The sequence below is a fragment of the Drosophila sechellia genome, chromosome 2L (genome assembly GCF_004382195.2).
Source record: "Drosophila sechellia strain sech25 chromosome 2L, ASM438219v1, whole genome shotgun sequence".
Lineage (NCBI taxonomy): Eukaryota > Metazoa > Arthropoda > Insecta > Diptera > Drosophilidae > Drosophila > Drosophila sechellia.
The window spans coordinates 14,346,872-14,374,838 of record NC_045949.1 but is presented as its reverse complement, the minus strand read 5'-3'; the positions used below and the strand labels follow the sequence as shown (position 1 = coordinate 14,374,838).

The 27,967-nt window shown below is 39.7% G+C and overlaps 1 protein-coding gene across 2 annotated transcripts in view; it reads left to right on the top strand.

The window, feature by feature from the left end:
* The window catches only part of LOC6611291 (protein outspread), an 89,354-nt gene that overhangs the window by 18,214 nt on the left and 43,173 nt on the right, over positions 1–27,967 (top strand). For both annotated transcript variants that reach the window (XM_032727773.1, XM_032727774.1), the window contains exon 2: positions 26,400–26,480. In XM_032727773.1, the coding sequence (XP_032583664.1) occupies positions 26,400–26,480 (81 nt within the window). The remainder of the gene's footprint in view (positions 1–26,399; positions 26,481–27,967) is intronic.

The window sequence follows — 27,967 nt, the reverse complement described above, 5'->3', positions numbered from 1 at the left end:
TTATGAAAGAAATGCTCAAACATTTCTCATTCAAATCCCAATGTTAATTTCACACCATTTTTCAACAAAAAAAGTCTTATTGTTTACCGCACGAAATGTCTTTGTTACAGCGCTGGAGTTCACTTTCTTGCTCAGCAAATCGAAACGAGTTAACAAGTGTAACATTGGCAATTTGTTAGGTAATTTGCCAGAACAACCAGGCGAACCTTGCCCCCCATCGCCACCCACCGAAAACCCCATTAGGGGGCCAGTGACCACGGTGAAAAACAATGGAATATCTGTCGGAAGCCCTAATGACAGAAGAGGTAGAGTTATGTAACCTTTTTGGAAAATTGTCATCGCCTTTTGTCTCTGTATGTTTACGAAGCTAATTTCATTTTCCGTCAACCTTGTCGGCAAGCAGCGGAAAACTAGGCTGCCATACTCGAGTTTTCCCCCGCTTGCCGTAGATTATACGAATTTGTTTATTTTCCACTTCATTAATTCGCGCGATGACTTTTGCCTTGCCCAACCAACAATCGCGCGGCTGCTTCAAACTGCTCATGCCTAATGTTATGTAATTTCCTCTAAATTGTAACTACTCTATTTTGTATTCGAATGTTTTCTTTTGGTCTCTTTTTTTTTCTTTATGTCTGCATTTGTTTATCATTCGACTTTTGCCCGTGTGTTGTTTTCCTTTGCCAAGCTTACGAGTGCGTTTTGCCTTGGATTCAGCTGGAATCGGGTTTTATTTGGTATGTGGTGTGTCTCTCTGTCGATGTTGTTTGGCTTTGCCATTACTTGGGCTTCATTATTCAATCAAATGCATTGTGTTGGCGACCGACCGCCTGGCCCGGTGCGTCTCCATTGGCATTTTCGAAAGCCCAAGTCTTGGGCATTGTAATGATTTTGGTTCCTACTTTTTTACTCTCTGTTCATTCACTTTTGTGGCTTGTCATTATGCAGACACGATAGAGACGTTCTCAGAGAGTTACGGCAATGTAATCTAGAAAAATCGAATCTATTCCAATTGAAATGGGAACTATTATATGGTTGCCATCATATTAGTGGTTTCAAATGATGTCATTACTAGATTAAGACTGGGGAAATAGGAGTAATAATCCATCCAGCTTAAGCCCTACTCCCTTACCGAGATAAACAAAAAAAAAACGAATCAAATGCACTTTCTTTGTACCATTTTCATGCATTCGCTTCAGCTGGCTTTACCATCAAAACTATTTATTTAGAACATCACATCAATGTCGTATTAGATCTCATTAATTCACTTCGTTCAGCCTCTTTTCCGCTATCACAGATCTGGCTACTCTCTTTTTCAATTGTCATTGAATCAATCAATCATTTCATTTCGTTTTCAATTCGAGTTTTATTAAACAAAAGCTGTGCTCCCATTTCACGATCTCTTGGCACGATCGAAAGTGTGTCATGGCGGGTGTAATGAGGAGCCCCCAGCTGTACAATTATTGTTAAGAGAGACATGGCTATAAAGGGTAGGAGGAGGGATATAGCCATGACCCATTTATGGAGGAACACCCACTGATCAATGATCTCTTTTAAATGCGGCTTGAAACTTTTAGATTGAGTTGAGTTTTTTATTTCGGAGAATTTAAGCTTTTACTTTGGATATCAATGCGGCACAAATATGGCCGGGAAAATAGGAAAATAATAAGACCTACTGTTACCATTTACAATTTTCCACTTCCCGATTCACCAAGTTTGGGCTCACTAATGCATTACTAATTAGATTTTTGTGGCCGAGCCTTTCGCCAAAATGTTTCTGCCGCTGCACTTTCACGTGTGTGCAATATACAGCATACAGCATACAATATACAATGTGCAATTGAATTATTGACTTTATTGTCTCAAGTGGCAATAATAAATAATCGTAGGATGTTAAACAACATTCACCATTGTCGGCAGATACGCTTTTGGCCATATTTGGAGCGGCGAAACCGCCGTTAAACATGCAAATCGTGTAGGACTTTTCCTCAGTCGAAGCAACCTTCGTATGCGTATCTGGAATTTCATACTCATGCCATATAGCATTATCATTAGCCGTAATAAAAGCTGAGTATACTGACAACTGAATGCTATATATCGGCATTCGCAGCGAAGCAACTCATGCAATCGAAACGCAAACCTCAAACCGCACTGGGTAAACATTTTTACAACAATTCTATTAAATTATATGTCTGTAGCCGTACATCTGTACGTATCTACCCATTATCCGACGATTGTAATCAAAATCAGGGGTTTTCTCTCTCTCACTCGCCCAGTCTTAAACATCTGCCATGTGTTTGTAATTGCTGATCCACCGGAGAAATGATTTATAAACGGAGCCAGGAGATTGGGGTTCAGGCGGAGAGGTAGAAGTACTAAATTGTGTTGCATTGCAAAAAAAAAAAAAAAAAAAAAAAAATGGGCGCTTATTATTATGGCGAGCCGGGCAGCAAAAAAAGTTGAAACGTTTTACCGACGAAGGTTAAATACCCTAATTACGTCAGTTTTTACAAAACATTTTACAGGTTCATTGAGATGTCAGAGATGAAAGCCTTAAACTACATTAAATCCGAGTTTTATTAGGTAATTGGTAACTCACCTGTAGTATGAAAACTAACATTACAATAAACTAAAAGTGAAGTTACAAATTTCAAATCCAAACCCCACAGATTATCCAGATTTGCATACCTAATCAGTTTTTCTTGATACCATACATACCATATTTTCCTTTATGATCTTTGCATTCGAGTCCAGAGTCAAGTTGATTACAATACGTTCGGGTCTATAATTCGATACAATTTTCGAATGCCTCAATACACCTGACAGACTGACAGAGTGACAAACTGACGGACTGACTGAGCGACTGACAAACGGACAAAGTCGATCACACAATGAAAAACACTACGAAAACCGGCTGACGAGTCAAGTTCGGATGAGTGACTGGCGCAAGATCATTATCAATGGGATCTGCTTAAAAAAAATCGAAATTATAGCATTGAACAAATAAGAAAATGAAAATGAGAAATAAACGAAAAACAGGTGAAGTGATGATGATCGGGCCGCAGCTCTTTGTTATTATTTTTCATTGTAAACCCGGCATTTTTTACCCAACTAAAGTGTAACAAGTTTTTATATTTTAAATGTATAGAGAAACCCATAACTGTGTAATGTATTTTCGTATTATTATTTTCTTTCTATTTTTAACTGAAAAATTACTTCATTTTTTCACTTCCAGCGAAGACTGTTTGATTCGATATTGAAACAACTTTCACTTCATTGCCGCAGCACGTTCCCACTTCAAATAATTGACAAAAAGAAAAGTCTTTCCCCGCCGCCCCTTTAAATGCCACTCCTCTAATTTGAAATCGAAAAGCGAAAAAATCAGGCTCAAAGCGATTTAATTAATTACGAATGCATAGGCTGACTTTAACCTTTTTTTTGGACAGTCTTTTGTCGGCTCGTTTTCTTCTCCTGCAGGTGAATGGCTATAAAAATCAAATTTAAATTAATTTAAATTTTTATCTAGACGCCCAAAAGAGTTTTTCCGAACAGGGAAAAAAAAACCTGAAACCGAATGGAACTTTGCCTGCCTTCTCTTCGTCTTTGCCTTGGGAGTTTTAAAAAATATTTTAATTAGAAATTATGCAAATTACCTTTTATGGTGGCTTTTGGCGATGCTTAATTTACTTGGCTGCAGGCAGGGTAAGATAGTTTCCAACAGCTTTGGTTACTCCCCCTTGCAGGTGGCGAGGGGCGTTCAAAAAGTTTGCCTGCACACACTCGAAAAGTTAATTATTAAGTAATGTTTTAAATTAAGGCTTGTATATTTAATGAAGTATATATTACCCATCGGACGAAAAAAATAAAAGTATTTATAGATTAAAACGATAGTTGGCTGTAGGGGATTCAATTTTTACTTATTTTCTTTTATTGAACGTAATGTTTATATCAATATACTAAGATCTTGTATTTATATTTATCTAAACACCTGATTTGTATTTAGCAGGAGTTAAATTGGCAACACATTATCGCAAAATACTCAGACCACCCTCGACTGTAGGGCCCCCCACTATTTAACTCAGTAGACAAGCTGTCTGAAAATTTTGTCATATTAGCCTGTTTAAAACGTTTCTGTATCTTTTCATTCCATTTTTCTTCTTTTCAACATGCCAAGACCGCCTTTTGGAGTTCACATAAGATATAAGTTGCAGCGGCGTCGTCGTAGGTTGGCTGGGTTCGGTTCAGTTCGGTTGGATTCAGTTGGGTTTCGGTGGGGGCTTCAGTGGGCTTTTTGGCGCCCGCTTATGCAACAATAGGTAAAGCTCTCTTGACACACAAGTTTCTCACATTAGGAAACAATAACAATAACAACAACTGCAATTGCAAGAGTCTATGAGAAAAATCACACATTATCTGCTTGGAAAATCAATAAATCAGGGAACTGCAACAACAAAACAAAGACCCTCGAGTCTGTCGCTATTATTGTTGCAATTTTTATTCGTTTAATCTATCGCAAAAATCTGAAATATTTTGCCATGAAAAATCTCAACAAAATATCATTGAAATTCACATAAAAAAGTAAACAAATAAAAGTCTAGATACCCCTCAGTTGCAACTTGCAACCTTACCAGCTGCACAAGTGAAATGTCAAATATGCAGTAAGAAGTGCACCAAAAAAAAAAAAAAGAAACAAAAACAAAAAACTTGCCACTGGTGGAGCTTGTAAAATTTTATTGTTGCTTAGCAGTTTACATTGTTATTGGCATTTTTTGCTACTTTTTGCAAATTGTATAATAACAACAATTACAAGCCGCAAAAACAAGCAGAAAACAATTTCAAAAGTTTTCAGGCAAGAAGAAAAAAAACCACAACATCTCACCCACCTCAATGGGTCGCAGACTCTTTTCGAGGTTGTTGTTATTAGCCCCAACGACTAAATGTTCATACCCAGATTCGACCTCACTTGACTTCTTTTTCACATTGAAATTAACAAGAGTTGCGGCCAAAATACAAAATGCAGCAAGACAACAAGACGACGGCCAGAGCGGACAAAAAAGCGAACTCAATAAATAAGAAAGCCTCACATGCAGCAGCAAATATTTACAAAATGTTAACCCTCGGAGTCTGGAGTTTTTCAGTTGCTGCTGCTGCAATTGCAATTTCGGTTTTTTGTGCTGATCAGCGAATTGTGTAATCGCGATGAGCTTTCAGCGATAACCGACATTAAAAAGTGGGTAGTAATACAAACTGGTTGTCTTTTTTTCGCACAGCAAATGCTATAATCATTTCGTAGGGCACAAATTATAGGCTGACAGCAAGAAAGAAAGGGAAATTGATTAACAGAATAATCTTCTGCACTTTCGATTGCTGAAAATGTCAGTCTGGTTTATACCATTTGTGTTGCAACACATTATATACAAAGTTAGACCGAAATGGGTCAATATTGTATTGGTCAAAAAGCTTACAAATTGGTAATGGTGTACATTTCATTTTGTTCTTGGCTTAGTAATAGTAACCGCACGAAGCCAGTTCTTTTGACTGCTGAACATTTATGAAATTATCAAATATATATCAACGGGTGGAGTTGGTCCGCCAGCGAATTCGAAAATCTTGTCATTTAGTTTTTGGTGGAGTTTGGAGGAGCTGCTTCGTGGAACATTTTTATGGTGGTCATAAAAAGCGAGAGAAAGAGGCTGTGGAGAAAAAGCCGTTGTGGCATAAATCGCAGTTGGCAAATCATTTGCACATTTATCTCCCAAACCAAACCACTTCACTTTACCTCACTCCAGTCCTCGCCACTCCACTCACTCACTGGCCTATAGATAACGAGCCCACAATTTATGAATGACAATAATTATGCCACCAAATAAGAAAATCCCAAGCGAAAATACCGAAAGGCAGGCAGACCGTCACGTCGCATGCGAAAATCAATTAGGCGCGGAGTCCGGACTCGAAAAGTGTCTGGTGGACAAGTCCGGGGATCGAGGCTGGATGGTGGATCGTGGCTATCTGGTCTTTTATCTGCTCCAGGAGAGCAAAGAGCTCTGCTCTGCTCCGGCTGCCCCAAGACAACAGGTTGAAAACTTATCGCGATCGCTGTCGCTTACGGTAAATGTCCAAAGTTATTACTAAAAGCTGACAAATTACGACTCGAGCCGAGCCTGGACTCGTGGAGGAACTGGCCAGAGTTTCGGAGTTACGCGACTCCGTATACTCGATTACTTTGTGTTGCATCTGGTTGCGGAAATGCAAACTCAAGCAACAGATCTGATCTGGCCCGGAGGAGTCATAGGCAGCAATGCATCCGAGGTCTTGCTGCTCTAACGCGCTTCAGAGAAGCGTTAAATTAAAAGTCGCTAATCATATCAATGTCCAAGGCGTAGCGGTTACCTGTCAATTGATGAGCGGAGACTACAGTTCCTCTGGCTCTCTGTTTTTGTATTTTTTCTTGCAGAAAAGTAAGAAAAAAAAAAAAAACAGCTAAAAACTGGAACTGCCACCGGGCCAAGTGGCCACAAAAGCGACACGATCGGGAGGTGGAGTAACTGGCTTTCATAGCCGCTTAACTTAGCGCCAAGTTACGACATTGTCGGATTGTCTTTTGACTAGCCAAAAGGAATGCCTTAACCCAGTACTGGGCGAGAACTTGTTGGCCGAAATGCATTTTCAGCCATTTTTAATTAAAATGCATATGGGTCAAGCGACCTTCTAAGATGCTTAAGAATTCGAGTGTTGAGGGGAAGTGAATTGAATTGGTAAATATGAAACTTAAGCTTTTAAAATTATTAGAAACGAAAAAAAATCTTACATAATATATTATTTATACGGGAATAAATAGCTCTTGTTATATAGCATTAATCATAGAGTATTTTGCATGCCATTGAATTTATATTGTTAATATAATTTGCTGACTACAGCGATTAATCTTAATGTTCCACTTCATTTGTCATGTTATGAGTGCTGCTCCAAAATGGAATTCAATTTAAAGGATGTTTCCATCAGACATAAGGGTTAATTGGGCCGCCGTCGGAACCCATAAAGACAGTCGGACAGATGAATGTCGACAATGGGTCTACTTTGGCCAGGGCCCAACCCATTGGCCAGTGCAGCTGACTTGGCCAGCTTTGGGCTTCGGCAGCCAACGAGGAGGAGGTTACCTCCAGACACAACTTGATATCTTGCATCAAAAAGCGTTTCGGTTTTGCTTGGTTCATATATTTTTTCTGCTGAATCGACTCTTTTCTGAGTGAGCGCACTGAATTTGTTTATTTATTTGTTCTCCGGTTTTTGTGTCGTTTAATTCTGTGGCTCTTGCCTTGTGTTTCTGCCGAATTTGGCAAATTTTGCGAAAAATAACGCTGGCTTTTTGGTAATTTTGAAAAGTTGCGCATCTTATTTTGTATATATATTTTTTTTTAATATTTTCTTAACCTGCCGCTTTCAGTTTGTCCTCTCTGCTGGCTGACATTTTAATATGCACTTTGCGCCCATTTCACAATAAGAAGGAGAATTGTAAAAATAAACATTATGCCTTGCTGCTGGCTGGCTGCTGCATTCAACTGCCAAAATAATTAACATCAATGTGCATTTTTTGCCCCGTCTTTTGCTTTTTGTTTGGTTTTGTGTGACGAGCTGTTTATTTTTATTGGGCAGACATTTTGCAGTTGGGTAAATTTCTTGCGCACGATTCTGGTGCCAAAAGTTTTTAGCCCCATCATTTCGGATTTCACAGATTTCAGATTTTTGGTCGGTGAAATGCATTTATGCGTATATGCTAATTAACCCAAAATTAAAGAAGCAAAATGAGGCTGAAGAGAGGCGGATGACGAGTCATTTACTTAACTTCCCTGGACATCGAGCCATTAATCATATTTAAGTTCGCTTGATCAGTGGCGGAAACTTATTTGAGTTCATTTAAAATGCTCGCTTAATATTCGGACTTTACCAGTTTAGTAGTTTAGTTTCAATATTTAATATTCACTTTTTTCACAGTATGCTTTCTTTTCAAACATTATTATTTTAAATTTCCGCATGCAAACTTTAGACGAGTGTCTCGTTGAAAAGTTTTAGTAATATTTTTCTCGCAGCATTGTTGTCTTACGAAACTTTGAGTGAGTCTAAGTAAAGTCTGGCACACCCACTTGGAAGGCTGACTAGTTTCTTTTTTTTTTTCATTTTTCGGCTGGGAAAGAAGAGGCGCCCAGTCAGCTGCGTCTGTCAGTTTGGGACCCCTTTCAGCCTCCGACTGACTTTTGACAACTAACTGAAAACAAAAGAGCCCAAAAACAAACCCCCCATTCCCGATTTCCGATCCCCAAACTGCGATCCGTAGACGAGAAGACAGCTCGTCTGCTTTGTCTTCGTCTGCCTTTAGACGAAAGTCAAATTGCAGAAAAAGTGCATTCATTGCAGACGCAGACGATGCGTCATCTGTTTTCATATGTGCGCATATATATAGATACATATATACCACGGTATAAATGGTGCAATTGCAATTGCAATTGCAATTGCTGATCGGGCAGTTCACACCCTGTCGACGGTTCCCTTCGGGAGAAGTCAGTCCATAACTTAAATGGCCACCATGCATCAAGTTGGTCATAAATTATTTGCTTGTTGCTGCCTTTTATTTTTTTGTTTGTTGCCGTGGCTGCTGCTGCCGCTTGCGATTTTATAACGTTGACCCCGCGGATCAGCGGATCTTTGGCCATATGTCTCTTGGACAAACTTGAAATTTTTATTGTGGCTCGGTCGTGTGTTAAAGTTCAAATGTGCCAGTGCCCCATGCCACCATGCCACATGCGTCGCTGCAATCCGTGTGCTGTGTCCCTAAATATATACGAGTTTATATACGCGAAGGTATCTCAATCTCTTCGGGTTTTCCAGGCCCCAACCATACCCATATGCCATATAGTATGTGTATGCGGTATTTATAGGCTCTGCGGCGGGGACCTCTGTACTTTTACTTTTGTTTGCCTTTTGCCTTTGGCTCGGCGAATGTTATAAATTATATGGTTGGGGGATTAAATGCATTTTTATTGGTCTTTGACTCGACCTGCAATATTTAATCCGGCTTATTGCAGCGAATTTATCGTAAGTCGGAGGATGAGTTCCAAGAGAAAGGATTACAAACTCAATGCATTGGAGTTATATAAATTTAATCATATATGGACCCTGTTGAAAAGTTTTTAAATAAACTATTTAGTTTACATCTTAAGAAGAACGGCATACAGTTTATAAAATCATTTCGCTACTTTATATGCGTTATCGGTGCGGTTTTGCATGTAAACCGAAATGTATACCAAAGAATATTTTACAAGTGCAATAGCTTGTAGCTGACTTTTCCAATCTGAAAGGCATTCGCTCTTGATTTAAATTGATTGCCAAACTCATTTATTTTCGCTTTTCCTTTGAGTTTCGGTTGAGGGAACTCTTGCCGCACTAATCTCTTTATCGTGATCGTAAATCATTTCGCAGTGATTGGACGCATCTCCAGTACAATTTGGCCCTTCGATCGGGGAGCCCAAACCAAATCGCCAACTTTCCGCTACGAGTAGAAATACCAAAAATAGTTCACTTAGAACAAGACACGAATCCGAGAAGTCTTTGGCATTGCCCTGCCATTGGGTTCTTGGCCCTCGTCGTCGTTCAGTCATTTAAAGTCCTTCGTACAATATGGTGTGCGGAATTTCCATTTAAACCAAATTAGGCAAAGGAATAATTTTTTCGCTTAAGGCCAAGCTAAAATGCCACAACTACGCTAGGCTCTTCAACTGTTAGTTGGGAGGACCTGGACACTGGATACTGTATACTGCGATCCATCGATGGTCTGTGGAGAGCTGAGCTTGAGCCTGAGCCCAGCTTAGATATCATCATCATCATCGTAGTAGTCGTCTTCGTGGTCTTCGCTACTCCATTGGCATCCAGATTGTCTGCGGATTTTGCGCAAAAGTCAATCGCTTGATTGACAAGTCGGTGCAGTCCATTGCCAGAGTCCCCCATTCTTTGTTGTTTTCTTTTTTGATAATGCCAGTCCAGAAAAGTGATCTTGTCTCCGTTTGATTCCTGCATCTTTACTTCCTGCTCTGACGGTTTAGAATTCCTCGAGAGTCCAGACATCTGCAGTCATTAGATTCGAGTGCGAGAAAGTTTTCTTCTGCCTCTTTCTGGAATACTTTTCATTTATGTGAACCCCATTCTGCATTTTTTTTTTTTTTTTTTTTGGTTGTGATAGTGTGACTGACCCAGTTGGCCTTTTGGGATTCGACACAAAACACATTTGTCCACACGACAACGCCCCCGAATCTCAACCCATTTACGAGCTGTTTTTTTTTGTTCGTTGGACTCGGTAACAGTTCAAAGCATTGTTTCCATTGAACAAAGAGTTCTGGTGAAAACCGCAGTTAGCTGATGTCTGATGTTTGGAGGTGAGAGTGGGATAAAAGGTGGCGGGGACAGCCCCACCGATGCATGTGTGCAGTGATCTATGCAACAACCCACAACTGACCAACTTATTTCTACGATTCCAGATCAAAAAGCCAGATTCCAAAACACTGGGTGCACAAATGAAAGTGTTTAAAAAAATTCTTAACGGGTAAAGCAATTTAAAATGGTTCGAAAATTAAAATGTTTTTCAAATATTAGTTTAGAATCATGAAAATAAGTTTTTGCTTACATAAAATTTCATTTTATCTGATCATTTTTCATTTAGCCTCATCTCTAATTCATTTGGTAGTAAAATCCTATCGCCTTTTATTTTGTATTATTTGGTTTCAATGGCTTTTGTTTTATTTTCCACTTGGCCACAATGCCTATTGTATTACTCTTGTTGCTGCTTGGCGCTCACCCCATTTAAGGCCCAAAACAATTTACAATAAAAATATTTGTTATGGTTTTCAAATGCATTTAAAGCATTCCAACGAATCAAAAACAAAACAAACTAAAAGCACCACGAAAAAAAAATAAATAAATAACCGTCGTCTGTGCTTAATTTTTCTTTTGATTAATTTCCGAGTGTGAAAATGGAAAGTGTGAAAGTTGCCAGAAGCCGTGGTAAATGCAGCAGCATCAACAGTAGCCAGATGTCGACTAATTAGCTTTGATATATTACATTCAAGTTTGGCCAAGACAAATAGAATTTGAAACTCGTCTAATTAGATGATTTTCATCTGGTAAATCAGCGAAATATTAGTTTGCCTTAGATTTCCATGGTATTTTATGATGCCAATCATGTTGTATTCACTGGCTAGTCTAAGCTCATAAATATTTACAAACCACAAATTGCAATAGCAACAAGTAGTCAAGTGTAAACTTGTTTTAAGTAATTCCACCTGAGTTAACTTGTCCGTAGAATCGGGCTAAAAGCTCAAACGAGCTAAGAGCGTAATTAGAATCGAAGTGGGGAGTGTGGAATAGATGGCATAGGGCATTCCCGCACTTAACCAACTTTCCGGCACTACCCAAAGCAATGTTCAACTAAAACCAGTCATCTAGCTGCAAAACTGCTGGCAAAAACAATTCTAACTCGCAAGTTGTCTTCCAAATGCCAGGCAAAGAATATTTCTGACTTGATAAACGTGCAGTGGATACTGCAGCAGCTTTACTGGTTGCTGCTGCAACATCTACTGCGGCGCAACTGCAACTGCCTCAACAGCAGCCACTACTTGTGACCTAAATTTCAAGTTAAATGCATTTTAAATTCATTGAATCGATCTACGGCAGCGCAACTACAACACTTGGCTCAGACAGCCCCCAGTGCTTTTTGTACAATTTAAAATTGAAAATCCGTCGAACGAAAAAAATAGCTGAATCGAGTAGGAATCGATAGGTTGCTGACTAATTACACTAGTTTGACGGATATCGATTACACTTACAGTAAATTTGTATATTATAATCTGATCAATCCTACAATTTAAGCAGCTTTAAATAAAGCACAACGTGCTTTCAAAAAATTAATTAATAAGAGAAAGAACATTTATCGTAACGTACATATACTATATTCCACAAAACAAACCATAATACACAAGCTGAAATTGTTTTTAAGAAATCTTAATAAGGTTTTGTATAACTTTTTTAAAATGTCCCTATTTTTAATCGAAGCAAACTGCATTGTTAGATGGCAGAACCCGATTTGCAAGCAAGTGTATGTACAATAGAAGAGAAATAGAAAAAATAAATAAATTATACAACTTGCAATTGCCAAGTTGTGGCCGTGGTTGTTGTTGCTTACGCGCTACGTTGGTGTTGCCGTTTGTTTGGGACAACAATGTTGGCTGGAAATGCCGTCACCAACGAGCCAAGAGACTTCGATTGGTAAGAGACGCCGCCGGTCTGTGAGGCGGACGAGCTCCGAATGTACGTCAGCATCATCTAAGTTGGCTTGTTTCGCTTTGTTTGTGCGACTGGCTGCTGTGCTGCACACACAAATTGAGCAATTCCAGTCAACAACTCCTACTTCTAGTTGAAAAGTAGCCAAGTTGCTGCTGCTTCTCTCCTTAAACCGCTGCAGAAAGAGAAAAACATTTAATAGAAAAAAGCAACCGGCGAAACAGCCTGCAGACCATTAGGCAATATCAAATACGGTCATAAGTCTTGGTAGCAGGTTCTTTGCTTGGTTTGGTAATTTATACTTGAATTTTCTTCCTCCACCTCGACTTCTTGGCCAAGTGACGGCGATAAGTAGCACGCAGTGCCAGTGCCAGCCAACAGCACCAACACAACCAATTCTCCTCGATTGGTAATGTTTTTCAGCCACTGTGCGGGTTGTGGGACACATTGCACTTGAAATGGAACTGCAATATATATTTAAACATTTACTGATATATTTACCATATTCTTACAATTAAGAATTCATAGAAATACAATTATTCCTACCATACCAAAAATAATTGATGATGTACATATACTTTTTAGTATGAATCCTTTTTAATTATATTTATTTAAATCAATATAAATTTTCCCATTTTCCAATTATAATTCCATTGAAGTCAACGCCCAGTCATTGCCGAAAATTCCCATCATTCCTTATTTCCCATGTTCCCATCATATTTAAAGTTCATCCAGTATTTTTCTGCCACTTCGTCTGCGCTGTCACTGGCTTGATGATGAATTTGCGTTGCTTTGACATTTGGCCAATTGGCATTGGGACACGGCAAAAACAGCGTTCCTTGGAACCAGGCAATTCCGCACTGGCATTGGCATGGCCAGGAGCAGGGCCATCGCAACCGGTTCTTCCAACGCCAAATGATCATCATCATCAGCATCAGCATAAAAATAAATTTCAATATTGTACCATTTAACGGTTCCCGAAGAAGAGTGCCCGAGACGAGATGCCGGGAGTGGAGTCGCAGTCTCCAAGATTCTGGTGCCGCTGCTGGCTCAGCGAAATGTTCTTTTAACGTTGCACGTAGTCAGAAGATGACTCCGGGTCTTCTGACTTGCGGACTGGCTGGCACTCATCACACATTTTCCTCCAGAGATTCCTTGGTTCTTCGTTGATTTTTTTCTTCTTTTTTTTTTGGAGTCTTTTGGCGAGACACACTCACACACGAGACAGTGGTAAATTCACTGGGATATCAAATACAGAAATCAACTGTCATGTTGTATGTCAATGACGGAAGTCATGCGAATTTGTTGCCTGGCCCCAACGTCTTGGCTCCTTTTTGCGATTCTTCTTGTCGGTTTGGAATTGTTTTGGCGCGCGCAAACTTCATTCTAGCGGTACTTGACCAGCTCCCAAGTCTTCAGCGTCCGTCTCCCTCTAATCTTTATGGCATCGAAGATTCAAAAATTAGTATGGGATCGTAAATAACAGCGAAAGTATAAGTCCACTTCGCCCACATTCCAAAATTTTATTTCTCCTCGGCCTGATGCATTCGACACCAAAAAACCCATAGCAAAATAAGCTTAGCCTTTATGTAACTGGACGTCGACGTGGGGTTTACTGCATCGACTCAAGCCGAAAACCAAAAGTCCATAAAAGTAACACAAACTGCAGCAGTTGCGTTTTATTACACTTTGCCCCCCTGACACACAAAATTTCCGAAAAAACATAACTGCCCAGGCAACAATGAGACACACTCCTAACCAACCTATCTGTGTCACAAAGCGAAGTGAATTGAGGCCTGAAGTCCCAATTGGGATTCCTCGCGAAAAAGGGTAGTAAATTCCAACTTAGAATGAGGAATGCCCTAGCCAAACTAAAGAAGCTATTACACTTTGTTTTTCTTAAAATTAACTTTAAAGAAAAAGTTGTTGCTTGTTAAATGAGTTAAAAGTTATGCCTACAAATCATGTTGATGTCTTTCTAAATTTTATATTGAGCTATCTCTTAAAGTTATAATTACAATATATAAGCATAAACTAAAGTTTTCTTATTTATGTGGCAGTTAAGATATATTTTTTATCACCATCCCACTCTAATCACTGAAGATTTCCAATATCTCAAATGCAAACCTGGAAAATCTTTTACAAGTGAGCTCAAAGCTCTGCTAGCTCTGCCGTGCAGACCTTGCCGTAAAAGTAATAACGCTTGCAATGGCATGACCAAATTATGTTAAATAGCTTAGCGACTGACGACCTACCTTCTTCTCCTACCTCGACCGCTCAACGTGGCGTATGCGCAATGGCATTTAAACGTTTTTACGTTGGCACTTAAGTGACTTCTTCTGTTGAATTTGGTTCGCTTGCCGGTTGTTTGTTTCGCTGGTTTCTCTGCCTTAACAATAATGTGACAATAAGGTGGAGGAGTGAAAAAAAAAAGACAAAAAGGAAGTTGCAACGCCGACGCTGTTATGTCCCACTTTTCCGATTCTCGCTAATTGAGCAACTGATTTTCCACTGAATGAAATGTGAAACCGGCCAAAGTCTATATAGGAATAGACGTGTAGAGCCGAGCATTGCCTATCCATAAATAGACAAACGCCGAACACCGTTTCTGGCCTCTGTTTTCATTCATAAAAATCATCAGAATGGCTGATGGGTTGAGCGGGGGGTAATCGGGAAACTCTCTCTACCGCTTGCCGAACCAATTTTGTAATTACAACAACCGCACGGAGTCCGGATCGGCCCCAAAACCATATAAGATAGCCCAACCTTTTTGGTTTGTGTGTGTTCATTGTTTTGTTGAATTACTGACTCGAATAAAGACATTTGTGCTAGTTTTTCCCTCAATGCACCACTCAATGAACGGTTGGCTGTGGTTCCGCACAAAACGTAGTATTTATCATACCTTAACCAACCGAACTAATTTTTTTACCTTGTTCTTTATCTCATTGCAGGTAAGCACATACAATCAGTACACCCGAGCGATAAAGCCATTTCCAATGCTAATCTATGTCGGTCAAAAATAAAAAAACATACGTAAGCTTGTTGATAATTAAAAATTTCAGATAAAATTCTTGTTTGGTAAGGGTTTAAGAAACGTTGTGGGAGTTTCTAAATTTACTTCAAAGGTCATTTAATGGGTGATTATCAAAAATTTTATAATAATATCTTGGGGATTTTAAAGTTTCGTCAGGGATTTTTTAAAGCTAGGTTAAGAAAATATTTTCTAGCCTAGCTACACAGTTTTATAGATTATTATTAATCTACTATTCAAAAAGATTTACATTTTTTTCACTCAATGTCAATAAAAATTTAAGTTTCCTAATCTTATGACCCACGGCTTAAAATACTAAGCCTAATATATAATTCACTAATGGCTTATTTAGGCTGCATCATTTTCTCGAAAAGTTTCCCCTTTTGGTCGTTCAGTCCCCATTCCTATTTTTCTTTTCAACCGCATAGGAGAAAAAAGAAAAACCCGCAGCTTTAGTTTACGATCGCATAACTTAACATTTGCTTATCTAATCTACCCAAGTGCAATCAAAACTGGCCGAAAACTAAAAAAGAAACCAAATTGTAAAATACAACATCGATTTGGCGGAAAAAGGAGGGTTCGAATACAACCAGAAATTGAATTGCAGCTGCAGATAAGACATTACACTCACTCACCTCACCACCACCCCTTGTCATATTTCACTTTTCACCTTTTTTCTTGGCCAAAATCGAACGCAAATTGCTGGCAATGGACAACGGGCACACACACATGAGGAAAATACAGTGAAAATTCCAGTCAAATTGCGAAAAGCTTTGGTTTTCATCTAAGCCGCCCAGTTGCGAGCTGCCCGCCGCATATTGCGTATCCCGGAACAATGTTAAATGTCAAACATTTCTAATTGGATGAATGGCGGGGAAAATGCAGAGCTGTTTGTGGCCAAAAAGGAAACCTAAGATCAAACGGAGTCGATCATGAATGACGGCGATCATGACGTGGCCCCATCAAGTTCACTTTCACTTAGTGTCAACAGCAGCAGCGGCAACAAGCGGCAAAGCAGCCGATGACGATGACAATCATCGATCTTCATCGGCAGTACCCTATGCTGCCCCTTGTCCCTCGGTTTTCCTCGCTTTTCCTCACTTTTCCCCGCCAGTTACGATGGCCACACGAAATTTATGTGCAAAGGCAAAACTTGGCTGCGGTCTGTCGAAGGTTCGTTGCCATTTGACGGCGATCGACGATCAACGATCTCTTGAATATACACACAACCACAAAGCGCTTTTCCTCCTTCAGTACCGTACTTTTTTGTTGTTGTTTTTCTTATTTTTTTTTTAAATTAAAAACGAAAGTAGCTGTGAGTCGGTCTGTCTGGCCGTCTTTTGGCCTGCGAAAATTTATGCAGTCGCGCAATTATTTCGTTTTTTCTCCTGCTGCAAGTTTTCTCGCGTTGCAAGACGCCTTGTTATGGGCCTGTTTTATATATAAAGTACATATATATATATTTATAGGGGGTATATCTTTAAGGAAACTGTATGTAAGGAAGCGGAATATTGTTGTCAAGGTTAGGAGAACAGACGAGGGCTTAATGGCTTGCAGGTGAACTAAAGATGTTGTAATACATACATATAATCAGAAGAATTGTATTACCAGAAACATAAAAGTGCATTTTGATTTGATTCTTCATATTATTATTCAGCAATCGAAATTATTTCTCCTTATATGAGCAATATAAATTAAATATTTTTTTATAAAAAGGATTTTTTTCCAAAAATGCTTTTTTTTATTTGATAACAATGATATATGTAAAGGACATTAACATTTATATTACATTATCAAAAGTAGAGTAACACCAAATCGATCTCCTACTATTTATCCTAGCCCTGTCAAGTTTTCCGCCTTTGTTTTGCTCCGTTTAAGCGCCCTGTGGCTCTCCTTGTTAAGTTACTCAATTGGCATCGAGTTGTTAACCTTTTTGGCTGCACCTTCTCCGATTTACCCCCTCAGTTCGATCTTGGATTGGTATGGCTTGGTTTGGTTTGGCTTTTAGGTTTTCTGGCGAGAGTTTCGCATGAGGTCCCCCGAAGCGTTGACATTTAATGATGAATTTGACACACAAGGGCACGACAACGAATCATTTGCTGTTGGTCATCTGTCAGCCCCCTCTTATGCCCGAAATGCCCTTCTTCGCGGACTTTCCTTGAAATCGGACAGATGATTAATTTGGGATACCCAAAGACAATCAATCCAGGTGGTCCTTCTGGTCCCCTTTATTTTGGGTCTTGGATTTTTTCCATGTTTTCTTACAGATCATCGTTGTGCAACTCTCATAAATAACGATGATTGCTGTTGATTGGGAATGTAACCAGCGGCAAGTGTTGGGGAAATCTTGATTGTCCTGTGCATAACTAAATAAGCTGGCCACACTGCAATTGCTTGTAATTGCATATATTTTGAAAAGTTGGGAAATCTGTTAGCGGCGTTTTGGTGTGAGATTAAATTGCAGTGCTGGGTCTTTAACTTCAGTTTGATATAATTTGTTGTGATTTCATAACATGCACACACAGTTGTTCTTTTAAGGTTTAAGGCTGAGTAATAGACTGCTCTTGATAAAATAGCAAGGCTTTCCAGTTTTCCCGCACATATGATGCATACAACTGCCATGATCACACTGCGAAAACTTGGCGAAAACTTTCCATTTCATTTCGGCATTCTTTTCGCTTTCATTTTCATTTGCCAACACTAACCGCGCACTCCCCGCCGATGCTGAGGGTATTTTATGTATTTTTAAATGCATTTCTAAATGAATTGTAATACCGTCTGCCCCTTCGTCGGATTGCCAACGTGAAGTCAGATTGCCAGACACGACCTGTGCGAGCGACTGTATGTGCGATGTCTATCGCCCAAAAGTCGAAAAAGAGTGGAGTTGAGTTTGAGTCCCCGGCAACTTGCAAACTCATGTGCGGCAATAAAAATAAAAATAAAAATAAGGAATACATACTCGTACAGCTGGAAACAAAAAAAGAAACACAATCAAATGCAAACATATGCTGCTGCTGCTGCGGCGCACAAGAAGCCGAAAACGTTGAAGGTGATTTTTACTTTTACTTACTGAAATTCATGTGCACGATTTTCCACCATCGGACGTCGATTTCAAATGCCGAGCTTTCAAATGAAGAGGCCACCACCAAGCAGCAGCATCCACATCCACATCCATCCACGCAGTACGTCTCTACGAATCCAGATGCGAAAGATGATGAAGCTACCAATAAAAGCCTCCACCTAGCCCTTCTTCAGCCTCCGCAAACCGATTCATTGAAAGTGAAATGTTGCCTTTAAACTATTGTTTTGTAATTTCTTGTTTTCTCGTGGCTGCCCCGTGCGTTGTTTTCCCATTTGGAAATCAATTTCTGACAGTTTTTCTATTGTAATTTCCTTAGCATCACAATAGTAAAAGGATTGCGTTTTCCGCCTTAGTGTGTGGCCACCACCGGCTGAATGACTAGATTTTTATATCATTTATTTTATTTACTTCTCTATGACTTGTTTGGCTTGGCTTTTACGAGTTACCCCCGGTGTTTTAATTAGTTTGGTCTGGTCGAGGTTTCCTTTTGAGCAATTGTAATCTTGACTTTAATTGTTGCCTTATGGGTTTGTTGGTTTGAATTTGCGGTTATTCTTTAATTGTGGTTGCCATAATGCGTAAATCGACGGAAATCGCAATTGGATCAATTACAAAAAGATCTGAAGGGGGCATTGATTGTTATTAATTGATGTAATGTTTGTTTTTTTTTTTTTAAGGGAAAAGGCTGGTTCCTTTCTATCAGATAATATAGCTAGCTAATACAGCTAGTTTTATATAGAAAATTGAAAAAAAGGGGATAGGAAACCTTTAAACAATCGAACCTCTTCATTTCCTTCTGTTGAGTTTCATACTCAATTTCTCCACTCATAATGAAGACTAATTACCGGTCCTAAACGATGTCACCCATGCAGGTGATCTCATCCAAGTCGATTCAGAGCCATTCCCGCTCAGCGTGATGCACACATGCACTTCCCACAGAGCGTGCAACGAAAGTGAAACTGGAAAGAGAAAGACGCGAGGTGTAGGAAACCGAAATTTCCAATATTTCTTTTTTGTCTTTCTTAAATATTACACAATGGAGCCGAACGCCCATCCAAGTCAATATTATGTTATGTTAATAACTCGGAGGCCGCCGATGGGACTGCAACAATGTTGGGCCCCAAACTTTCCCACTCTAGCTGGGCGATGCAGTCGAAATTCTTGGCATGCAATGCAGAACTGGTCGGATGTTGGGGATACGTTGACTCGCCTCGAATCGGATTCGATCGCTGGCGGTGGTTCCGGATCGGATCGGATCGGTTCGCGGACAAACAGACATACTGTCTGCCTGCCCCTCAGTATCCCCAATGCGATGGTCGTATCTCTTTGGGCCTCGCTTCGATCCGCTTTTTTTTCGTAAATGGAGCTTGAAGCGCGACCGCGCACCGCAGGCGATGATCGAGCGATTGCACTGAGAAAAATTACAAAGGATGGTAATCCTACTATATAGTTAGCTTCTTTTTTTGTAGTTTTTAAATCTAATTTTGGACCAAGAACAGTTGATTAATCCTTAAATTTTTTGGTATTCTAGAATTGTTATACTTTCTTGAAAAATTTCAATTTATTTTTCACGGTGCACTAAACCGTCGACACACAACCGCTAAATCGACGACATTCGCTTTCATTTCCAACTGCAGTTGCCTCTCAGCTGCTGGTCAGTCACACTTGCTACCCAGTGCCATAGCACACTATATTTTCATGCCATGCCGTGCCATGCACTTGCCACTCGGACACCCCTGCAACCGCTGCACTCCATGCCACTGCGTCCCCCCTTCCCCTTCCCCTTCCGCCGAGGATCTGCCCCTTCTCAGCTCGACGGTTCATCGGTTTGTTGCACTTGATGTTCGGCCTCTCTGTTTCTGTTCAAGTTTCGTTTGTGTTGCGCAGTTTCGCTTTCGATTTCTTTCGTACTTTCGATTTTCCATACCCTTGAATAAGTTGTCAAAGGTGCATCACAAGTTTGGTTTTGATAATAATAAATATTAAGATTATTATTTATATAAAGATACGTTCTGAAAGTAGGATAACATGAATATTATTTAATTTAAATAATATTCTTAGTTTGTTGATGGTTTATTATGAATGCTCGCATTTTTTACTATTATGTTGTATATATAGAGATTGGCTTGATAAACTGTATAAATTGTATATTTTCCCATACTGTTTATTTTTAAACTACGTCGCTACTAGTTAAGCTTACCCACAACAAATTTATATAAATATGCTGATGGCATTAACCCTTGTCCCAACCCTCTTGAAGTCAATCAACCTGTGTCTTGGCGGATCGCAAACCACTTTCTTCTCCCAGCTCGTTGCCTCTTGCTTTTTGATCAGGGTCTGGGGGACTTAATAATCGTGCGAAACTTATTAATCATATTTCATGTCGGAGACGCTTCCATGCGTGGTGTGTAAAGGCACATACATATATATACTTATAGTTATGAATGAGAAGAGATTAGCCGTCATTGACTTAATCGGGCCTAAAATCGGCGACGGCCCTTTATGGCCAACAAATCGAGGGCCACTTTCATTTTTGTTTCAGGCGCAGTCTGTGTCGGAATCCGAACCACTGAGGAGGCGCTTCGATTCATGGTCAGCGAAGAAAGTTGTTCTCACACATTAATTATGCTCCTCGGAAACCTCCCCATCGATTGATTGATACGATTTATAACCGGAAAAAAAGACGGTTTCTGGTAAAAATTGTTTTCATTCATTGATGGCCAGTCAAGTAATTCCAATTGTCTCACTCGATCTTGCTTTTCTCGATCGTTGGCCCACTTTGCTGAAGGTATGAACTGTATGACAAAAGACCAGACTTCCACTTTACAATTTGATGGTTCAATTATAAGAATTGATGGTCTGTAATTTTCATGTCCCATACATAAGCATTACGCCAATGAAATACCGAAAATGCCGCCTTGGTTTCGCTTTCCGAAGAATCGTTTTATTGGGAAATATTTATTTATTTAAAGTTAACTTTGGGGATTATCCAGCGCTTTCTGTGAATATTTTGTTTTTGTCGCCGTATTGTTTTCATGGAATCCACTTAATTAGCATTTGTGTCGGAGTTCTACAGAAATGATTGAAAATCCCAAAAGGCGAATAAAAAATTCAGCAATCTCTAACAGATTGCGTGAAATGATGCTCAAACGCTGCAAAACAAAATATAATTTTTATTTAAAGGCCTCTTTGCAATTTAATAAAAAAGAACATTAATCATGCGACTTATATTAATGAATTATGTGTAGTATGCGCGTGTTTTAATGTTTGAATTTAATGGCTTCATTGAATGGGAAATCAAATTCAAAATACTATTCGATAACTTCAGCAGAAACTGTTTATAGCATGAGGGGATGGTTGAAAAACCTGTTGCCATCTCTTTGCCAACTGGATGGATGTGGCTAATGATGATTTAGTCGGTTGTTGTTGTTACTGTGGATGAGGATGTTGGTTGTTGTGGCTTGCCTATTAAGCCGCAACTTAGAAACTCGAAGCGAAACAACAACTGCAATGGCAAAGATTGAAAATACACATGTATAAATAAACAAAAATAAATAAACAAACAAAGCTAGGCAGCCAAAGCAGGCTGAAATTGAGTTAAAAGCCCAAGAGATTCGACGAGATTCAAGAGATTGAAGCTGCAAACAACTTTCCACTCCAACTCGAAGTTGGACCGGGTTTGTTTGGGACTTGACTTGGCTTGGCTTGACTTTGACTTGGACTTGGATATGATCCACGTGTGCGTGCGACTCACTAACTAAACACGGTATACCATATGTGCAGATAGATGTATGTGATGCTCGTATGTGGAGGGGATGCCACAAATTGTTTATTTGTCAATCGGTTTTTGGCTTATTAGCCGCTGCGGCAGCAAAAGTGAAATTTTCCACAACTCTGCAAGTGGAGCTCAGCCGGCAGCCGATTTATGGCCAGCGCTACGATTCAGTTAATAGCCCCGACTGCTGCCAATAAATCAGCTAGCTTGGCGGTGAGTGAAAAACGTGACTTTTGATTTGACATTTCACAGTCATAAGTATGCGACGACTATGGACGACCCGTCTCGCCCCGGGTTTCTTATCAAATTAAATCGAAAACAAGTCGCTCTCATGCAATTTAAATTCATTTGGCTGCCGCTGCAACTGGTGGTAAGATGGGGCTCGGCCTCATCTCGAGCGTCTTGAATGTCATCTCAAATGTGGCTAAATGTCAAAATGCATCAGCATCAGCCTCTCATCTGAGACATCTTCCCCGCTGCTAATTGAGTCATTTCGTTCGTCTTCACCCCTTCTCTTTTTTTCTATAACTATTTAATTCACCAACTAACCGAATGCATTCTCTATTCGTATCTTGCACGCTTGCGCAATAGCGAACCTCGTCGAATCTGGCAGAACCAGTAAGTACAAGACTGCATTTATTGCGGATAAGTATGATCTAAGATCCACCGATCGTCTATAGTTTTCTTGCCCGTGTCTCTCATACATAATTGCGTTTGCATGACTTCATATCGAGTGTTTTCTGTAGTGTGATTCCTTTATAAAAAGTTTTTGAGTTTTACAGAAATGTATTTAATCACGCATTTCGTTCAAAACACATCACACACATTTACTTAACCTGTAAAAATGTTGTTGAATACTACTAAATATTAGTGATTTAGATAGAAATCATTACTGGTCATATAAAGAGAATTTCATTGCTTAAATTTAGTTTGCTAAAATATATATAGGTAGTATAGGTTGACCAAATCCACTAGATTGGTAATGGTTTTCAATTAAAAGTTTTTTGTAAACTTGGTAAATTACCTTGAAGCCGAATACATACGCGATTCTCAACAGTCACAACCTTTTGATTTGTCATTAGCATTCGTATTTGTGGCTGAGTTACTCACTCGGAGCGATCAATCAGTTGGGGGCTGTGGTTTTATTTCTGTCTGTGTCGTTCCACATTTGCACGGCGCACTTTGCTTCATTAGCCAGCGCCTGGGGGCGTTGCCACGCCCACCATTCCAGCGGCTCACTCAAAATTCTGCACGCGCAGCCCCCAAAAGCCCCCCCTCCCTCCAGCTCCCCGTGGTTTGCCCCATTTCATTTGAAAATCTCCCATTTGTGTGTCAGCAGCGACATGCGCGATGCATAAATATTCAGCATGGCTTGGTGGCTTGTTTTTGATTTGAAATACCCTTAAACTAGAAGTTGGCTTGGCTTCAAAGTTGGCTACTGGATCTTAAAGCCAAGAAATTACTATAGAACATGTAGCCACAACTTAAACATATAACACAGCAATACAATAAGCATATTCCTTCACTTTATTTTGGCCAAACATACCACAGTTCTCATATTTCTCTCATCTTGTAGCCTTATTGTTCTTTTAATTAAAATAGCTTACTGCCAATTATGTTGCCATTTTTTGTGTTTTCAAAGGTGAACCTACAATCTTAATCATAGTGCATGACTGACCTTATGAGAGGCAAATGTTTTCCCACAAGTATCAATTGCCAAACAATTATTAAAAACTATTTACTGAGGGTATACACTGGCATCCATACACACAAAGTCTTTTCTTATGTTTGATCAATTCTTTTGGGGACACCGAAAATGGAAAACAGTTCGCACAATTTAGAAGACAATTGTGACTCATTTAGTCGCGAATTTTGCCAATTTTTTTCGCCTGTAGTTTTCGTAAAAGTTTTTTTTTTATTTTTTTCTATTTTCCAAACAAGCAAAACAGCGACTGCGGCTGGCATTGATAATTTATGTTTGAATGGCTGAATGTCTGCCAGTGCGCCAGTGGAGTCTCGGTCTTGTGGGCTACGTGGTCGGGTATTACGAGTAGCCAACGGTATTTTTGAAACCCCTTTTTCCATCGGATCCATCGGCGTCCCCACACGTCGCACAGTTTAGCGGTGGCCGTAATGTGACAAAAGTAGATCGCAATTTGGTGATCGTGTGAGCCAGCGATCGGAAAACGGGTCGTTACTTAGAAGGTGCTACCTTAGCTACCCACTAAACCTGAACCTATTTCTGTCACTTAACTTTTCGGACCCATTGAAATTTATGTGGAAAACGTGTCGACTGACTTAGCCTGATGAAAGCCTGACAGCAGCTGCAAGCTGCAACTGCAACTGCAACTTGCGATTGCAATTGCGGCTACTGTTGCTGCAACGGTTGCAAGTCTCTCACTCATTCTCTCTCTCCCCCAGTTATTTGAATACAAACGTGCGACTTTTCACATAAATCAATGTTAATGGCGCATTTAAGCGACCCACCACCGACTACAACAACACCAACCACAGAGAATATCATAAAATGCAAAAAAAAAATCCAAGACAGATAAATAAAATTAGCCAGCGTAATTGCAAACCAGACAGCCGGAGACCCCAAAAAAAAAAAAGAAAAAATGTATATAGAGTACCCCGATTAGACCTCCGCGGCAGAGGAGTGGGAGGCATTTTTTTTCTTTTGACCAACTTTGTTAAGTTGTTGGATAGTTTTGGAGGCGAGTGAGTGGCCGGGCACTACCGTATTACACATTTCGTTTTTGGGCTTTGATTTTCGTTTTTGCTATTTTATTGTTTTGTAAACATTTTATGGTGTCAGCTTACAAGACATGATCGGGGTCGGTCGGGATCGAGTCCTAGGCGATGCTTAAAGTCGTTGCCAATGGCAAAAGGTGGCTTAATTGGTGAGCGTTTTCAAAGGTATGTTGTGTGGGAATAGAAACCGTGAGGACGCTAAAAATTTGAAATTTAAAGTATTTTCTTTTTTTCAATTCAATTCAATTCAATATTAGTTTAATTTGATCAACTAAAACTATGAAACAATGTGGCCCATAATGTATTTATCATTTTGATATGAAACCCCATCAAATGGATTCTAAAAACATAATGATATTTATAGAAAGCACTTCGTTAGTTTAGATATTCTACAAATACATAATGTTTTCATTACTTATTTGTAGCATATTTGTTTCATTGTTTAAATTTAAAGATTGTCTCACTTTCTTTAATTAGAAGCTGATTGGCGACCTTAAGCCACCGTCACAGTTGCCTCAAATTAAACGCCAGTTCAGCTGGGTTCAATTGGTGGGAGCATTGTGCTATCCCCCCATTTGGCACTCTCGTTTGCAGCTCTGTCAAATCGAAAATGTATATATATGTACACAAGTATGTACAACCACCCACCCAAAGCAGACCAAAAACAATCCCAAACAAGAGACCGACAGCAGCCTAATGGCGGGCGCGACTAACGACTGAAATCCACTTTAAATGCGGCCCAATTGTCGCTTATTGTTCGCCAGCTCTAGACCAGAGGTGTGCAAAGGCCAAGACCCCCTGAAACCCCACAACCAATGTGTGGCAGCCAAGTGGTCTGGTTTTCGTAGTAGTTTCTACTTGTAATTTATTTTATTTGCTTTAACCCCCCAAAAAAAAAATAAGAAAAAAAGCGAGAACCAAAAATACCACGCAAACAGTTGAATTGGCGCACGTCATTAACATTAGTCACGGGTTAGACGAATAGCTTGGCTAAAAACTATATAGATGTGAGCCGATATACCTGGTTGCGGTATTGGTAACGTAACACGTGCGCGATTACCAAACAAAAAAGGAGTCTACAAAAATTTGGCGTTTTTTAATTAAAAATACATATAAATTTGATTTCTTTTACGGTTGGGAGATAAGCGCGATTTGATAACTCTGTTCATTTTCCTTTTCGATTATTTTTCGCCAATGATATTTCCGAATAAATTTGTTTTGCTAATTAAGATTAAATAGTTTTTGGTAATTTATTGATCATTTGTTATCAAACAGCTAGAAAATATATTCATAATTCACTAGACATTCAAGCCAAAATTATATAATTTATATTCGAAAAGCAATCAGCATTGAAATGTGTTTATTAGGCTTATGTGTGACACTTTTGTTTACCACAAATATTAACATAACCATTTTTTCTATTTCGACATCTTTAGGCATCGCGAAAGGTCTCCAAATGCGGATATCTGTTTGTGGCGCCAGATTGGGACTTTAGCAATCCATTGTACAGAACAAAGGTGAGTTCTAACGAATATAATATTATTAAAATATATGTGCGACATCTTTGATCACTAATATTGCCATTCAATTTTGTAATAAATTGAATTAAATTGAATGTGGATCCAACAAAGCAGACTTACTAAGAGGCTAGACTAATAGAAATTTGTTTAAACATATATATGAAATCGTTTTCACCGCAGGTGTTGCGATTCTTCGCTTATTTTGTCTGTTTAGCAGAATATGAAACAGGAAATAAATTCATATCTAATACATTGTGAACCTAATGACCGCTGCAAGTGTAGCACCTCATTTTTATGGCTCTCCAACAGACTGACTTAGAGAGATCCTCATCCCAAGAGTTCCACACTTGGCGAACCAGTTTGTTTGGGGGCACACGAATGGAAAAATCACACCTTGAATGCATTAAGGCTAACCAAATTTCCGATGTCCACTTTCCCAAAAATGCCAAACCGCCTATCCTCACTACAAGTAAATCCCATAAAGCAAATTGCCAGCCTTGTCCACCCAGGTGGGGTGGGGACTATAGGTAGGGGGAGTGAAGTACGCTGGTCATGGGTGGCGACTTGGTGGCTTTGACGGGGTGGTGTGAAAAGCAGAAACACTTGAGCAAATATTTGACAGCATCTGGCGGGACAGAGGCGACGCACCAGAGCCACCGATTTGTTTTTGGGCGGTTGGCAAAGAAAGTGCCGCTGTTTGTTGGCCAAGAGAAAGGTGACACGGGGTGGGTACGGTAAGGTAATGATGACAGTTTGGCACTTGATACACTTGAAAAAATCAAATGAATACAATCTTATGGTTTGTAATTTAATAAGTTGACCATATTATAACATTATTACGATTAAATAATTATAAGACTTGTGAAATTAGTTAGGGGTCGTTGTCTAATTTTTAATCATATATAGTGCTACTTTGGTTGCAGTGCATGTACTGCCAGCATTAACCCGCAGTTGCATCAGCTGATGGCCAACACCGGCAACGCCTCTTCCACATCCTCATCCTCTTCCTGGGTTTGGACTTGGACTTGGTCTTGGTCTTATGGTTTGGCTTATGGACTGGGGGCTGCGACGTCGTCACTTCACTCTCTCGTGGCGATTTGTATCTCGACCAATTAGCGAATGACGTAGCGACGTGGCGACAGCAGCGCATCGTTAAAACCGCAACGCAAACGTTCGGCGACATATGCAAATGGCTGCGAAACAGTTACAGGTGGTTTGGCGGGCATTTTGTCGAGGGGGAGGAGGCAGGTGGGCTCCACAGGTAGAAATGGCCAAGTGGCGGCCACACTGCCTCCTCTGATTTGTGCTGAGCGACGGCCAACTCCGACAAACTCTGGCAAAAGACAGCGATGCTGATGATAATAATAAAAGTGTGCGCATGCGCAGAGCGCACTTCCTTGTTAACAACATAAATTTACGTATGTTTTTTAATAGATGGACAGGTATTTAATTAACATTTGTGCAGAAGCAGTCGCAATCTCCAA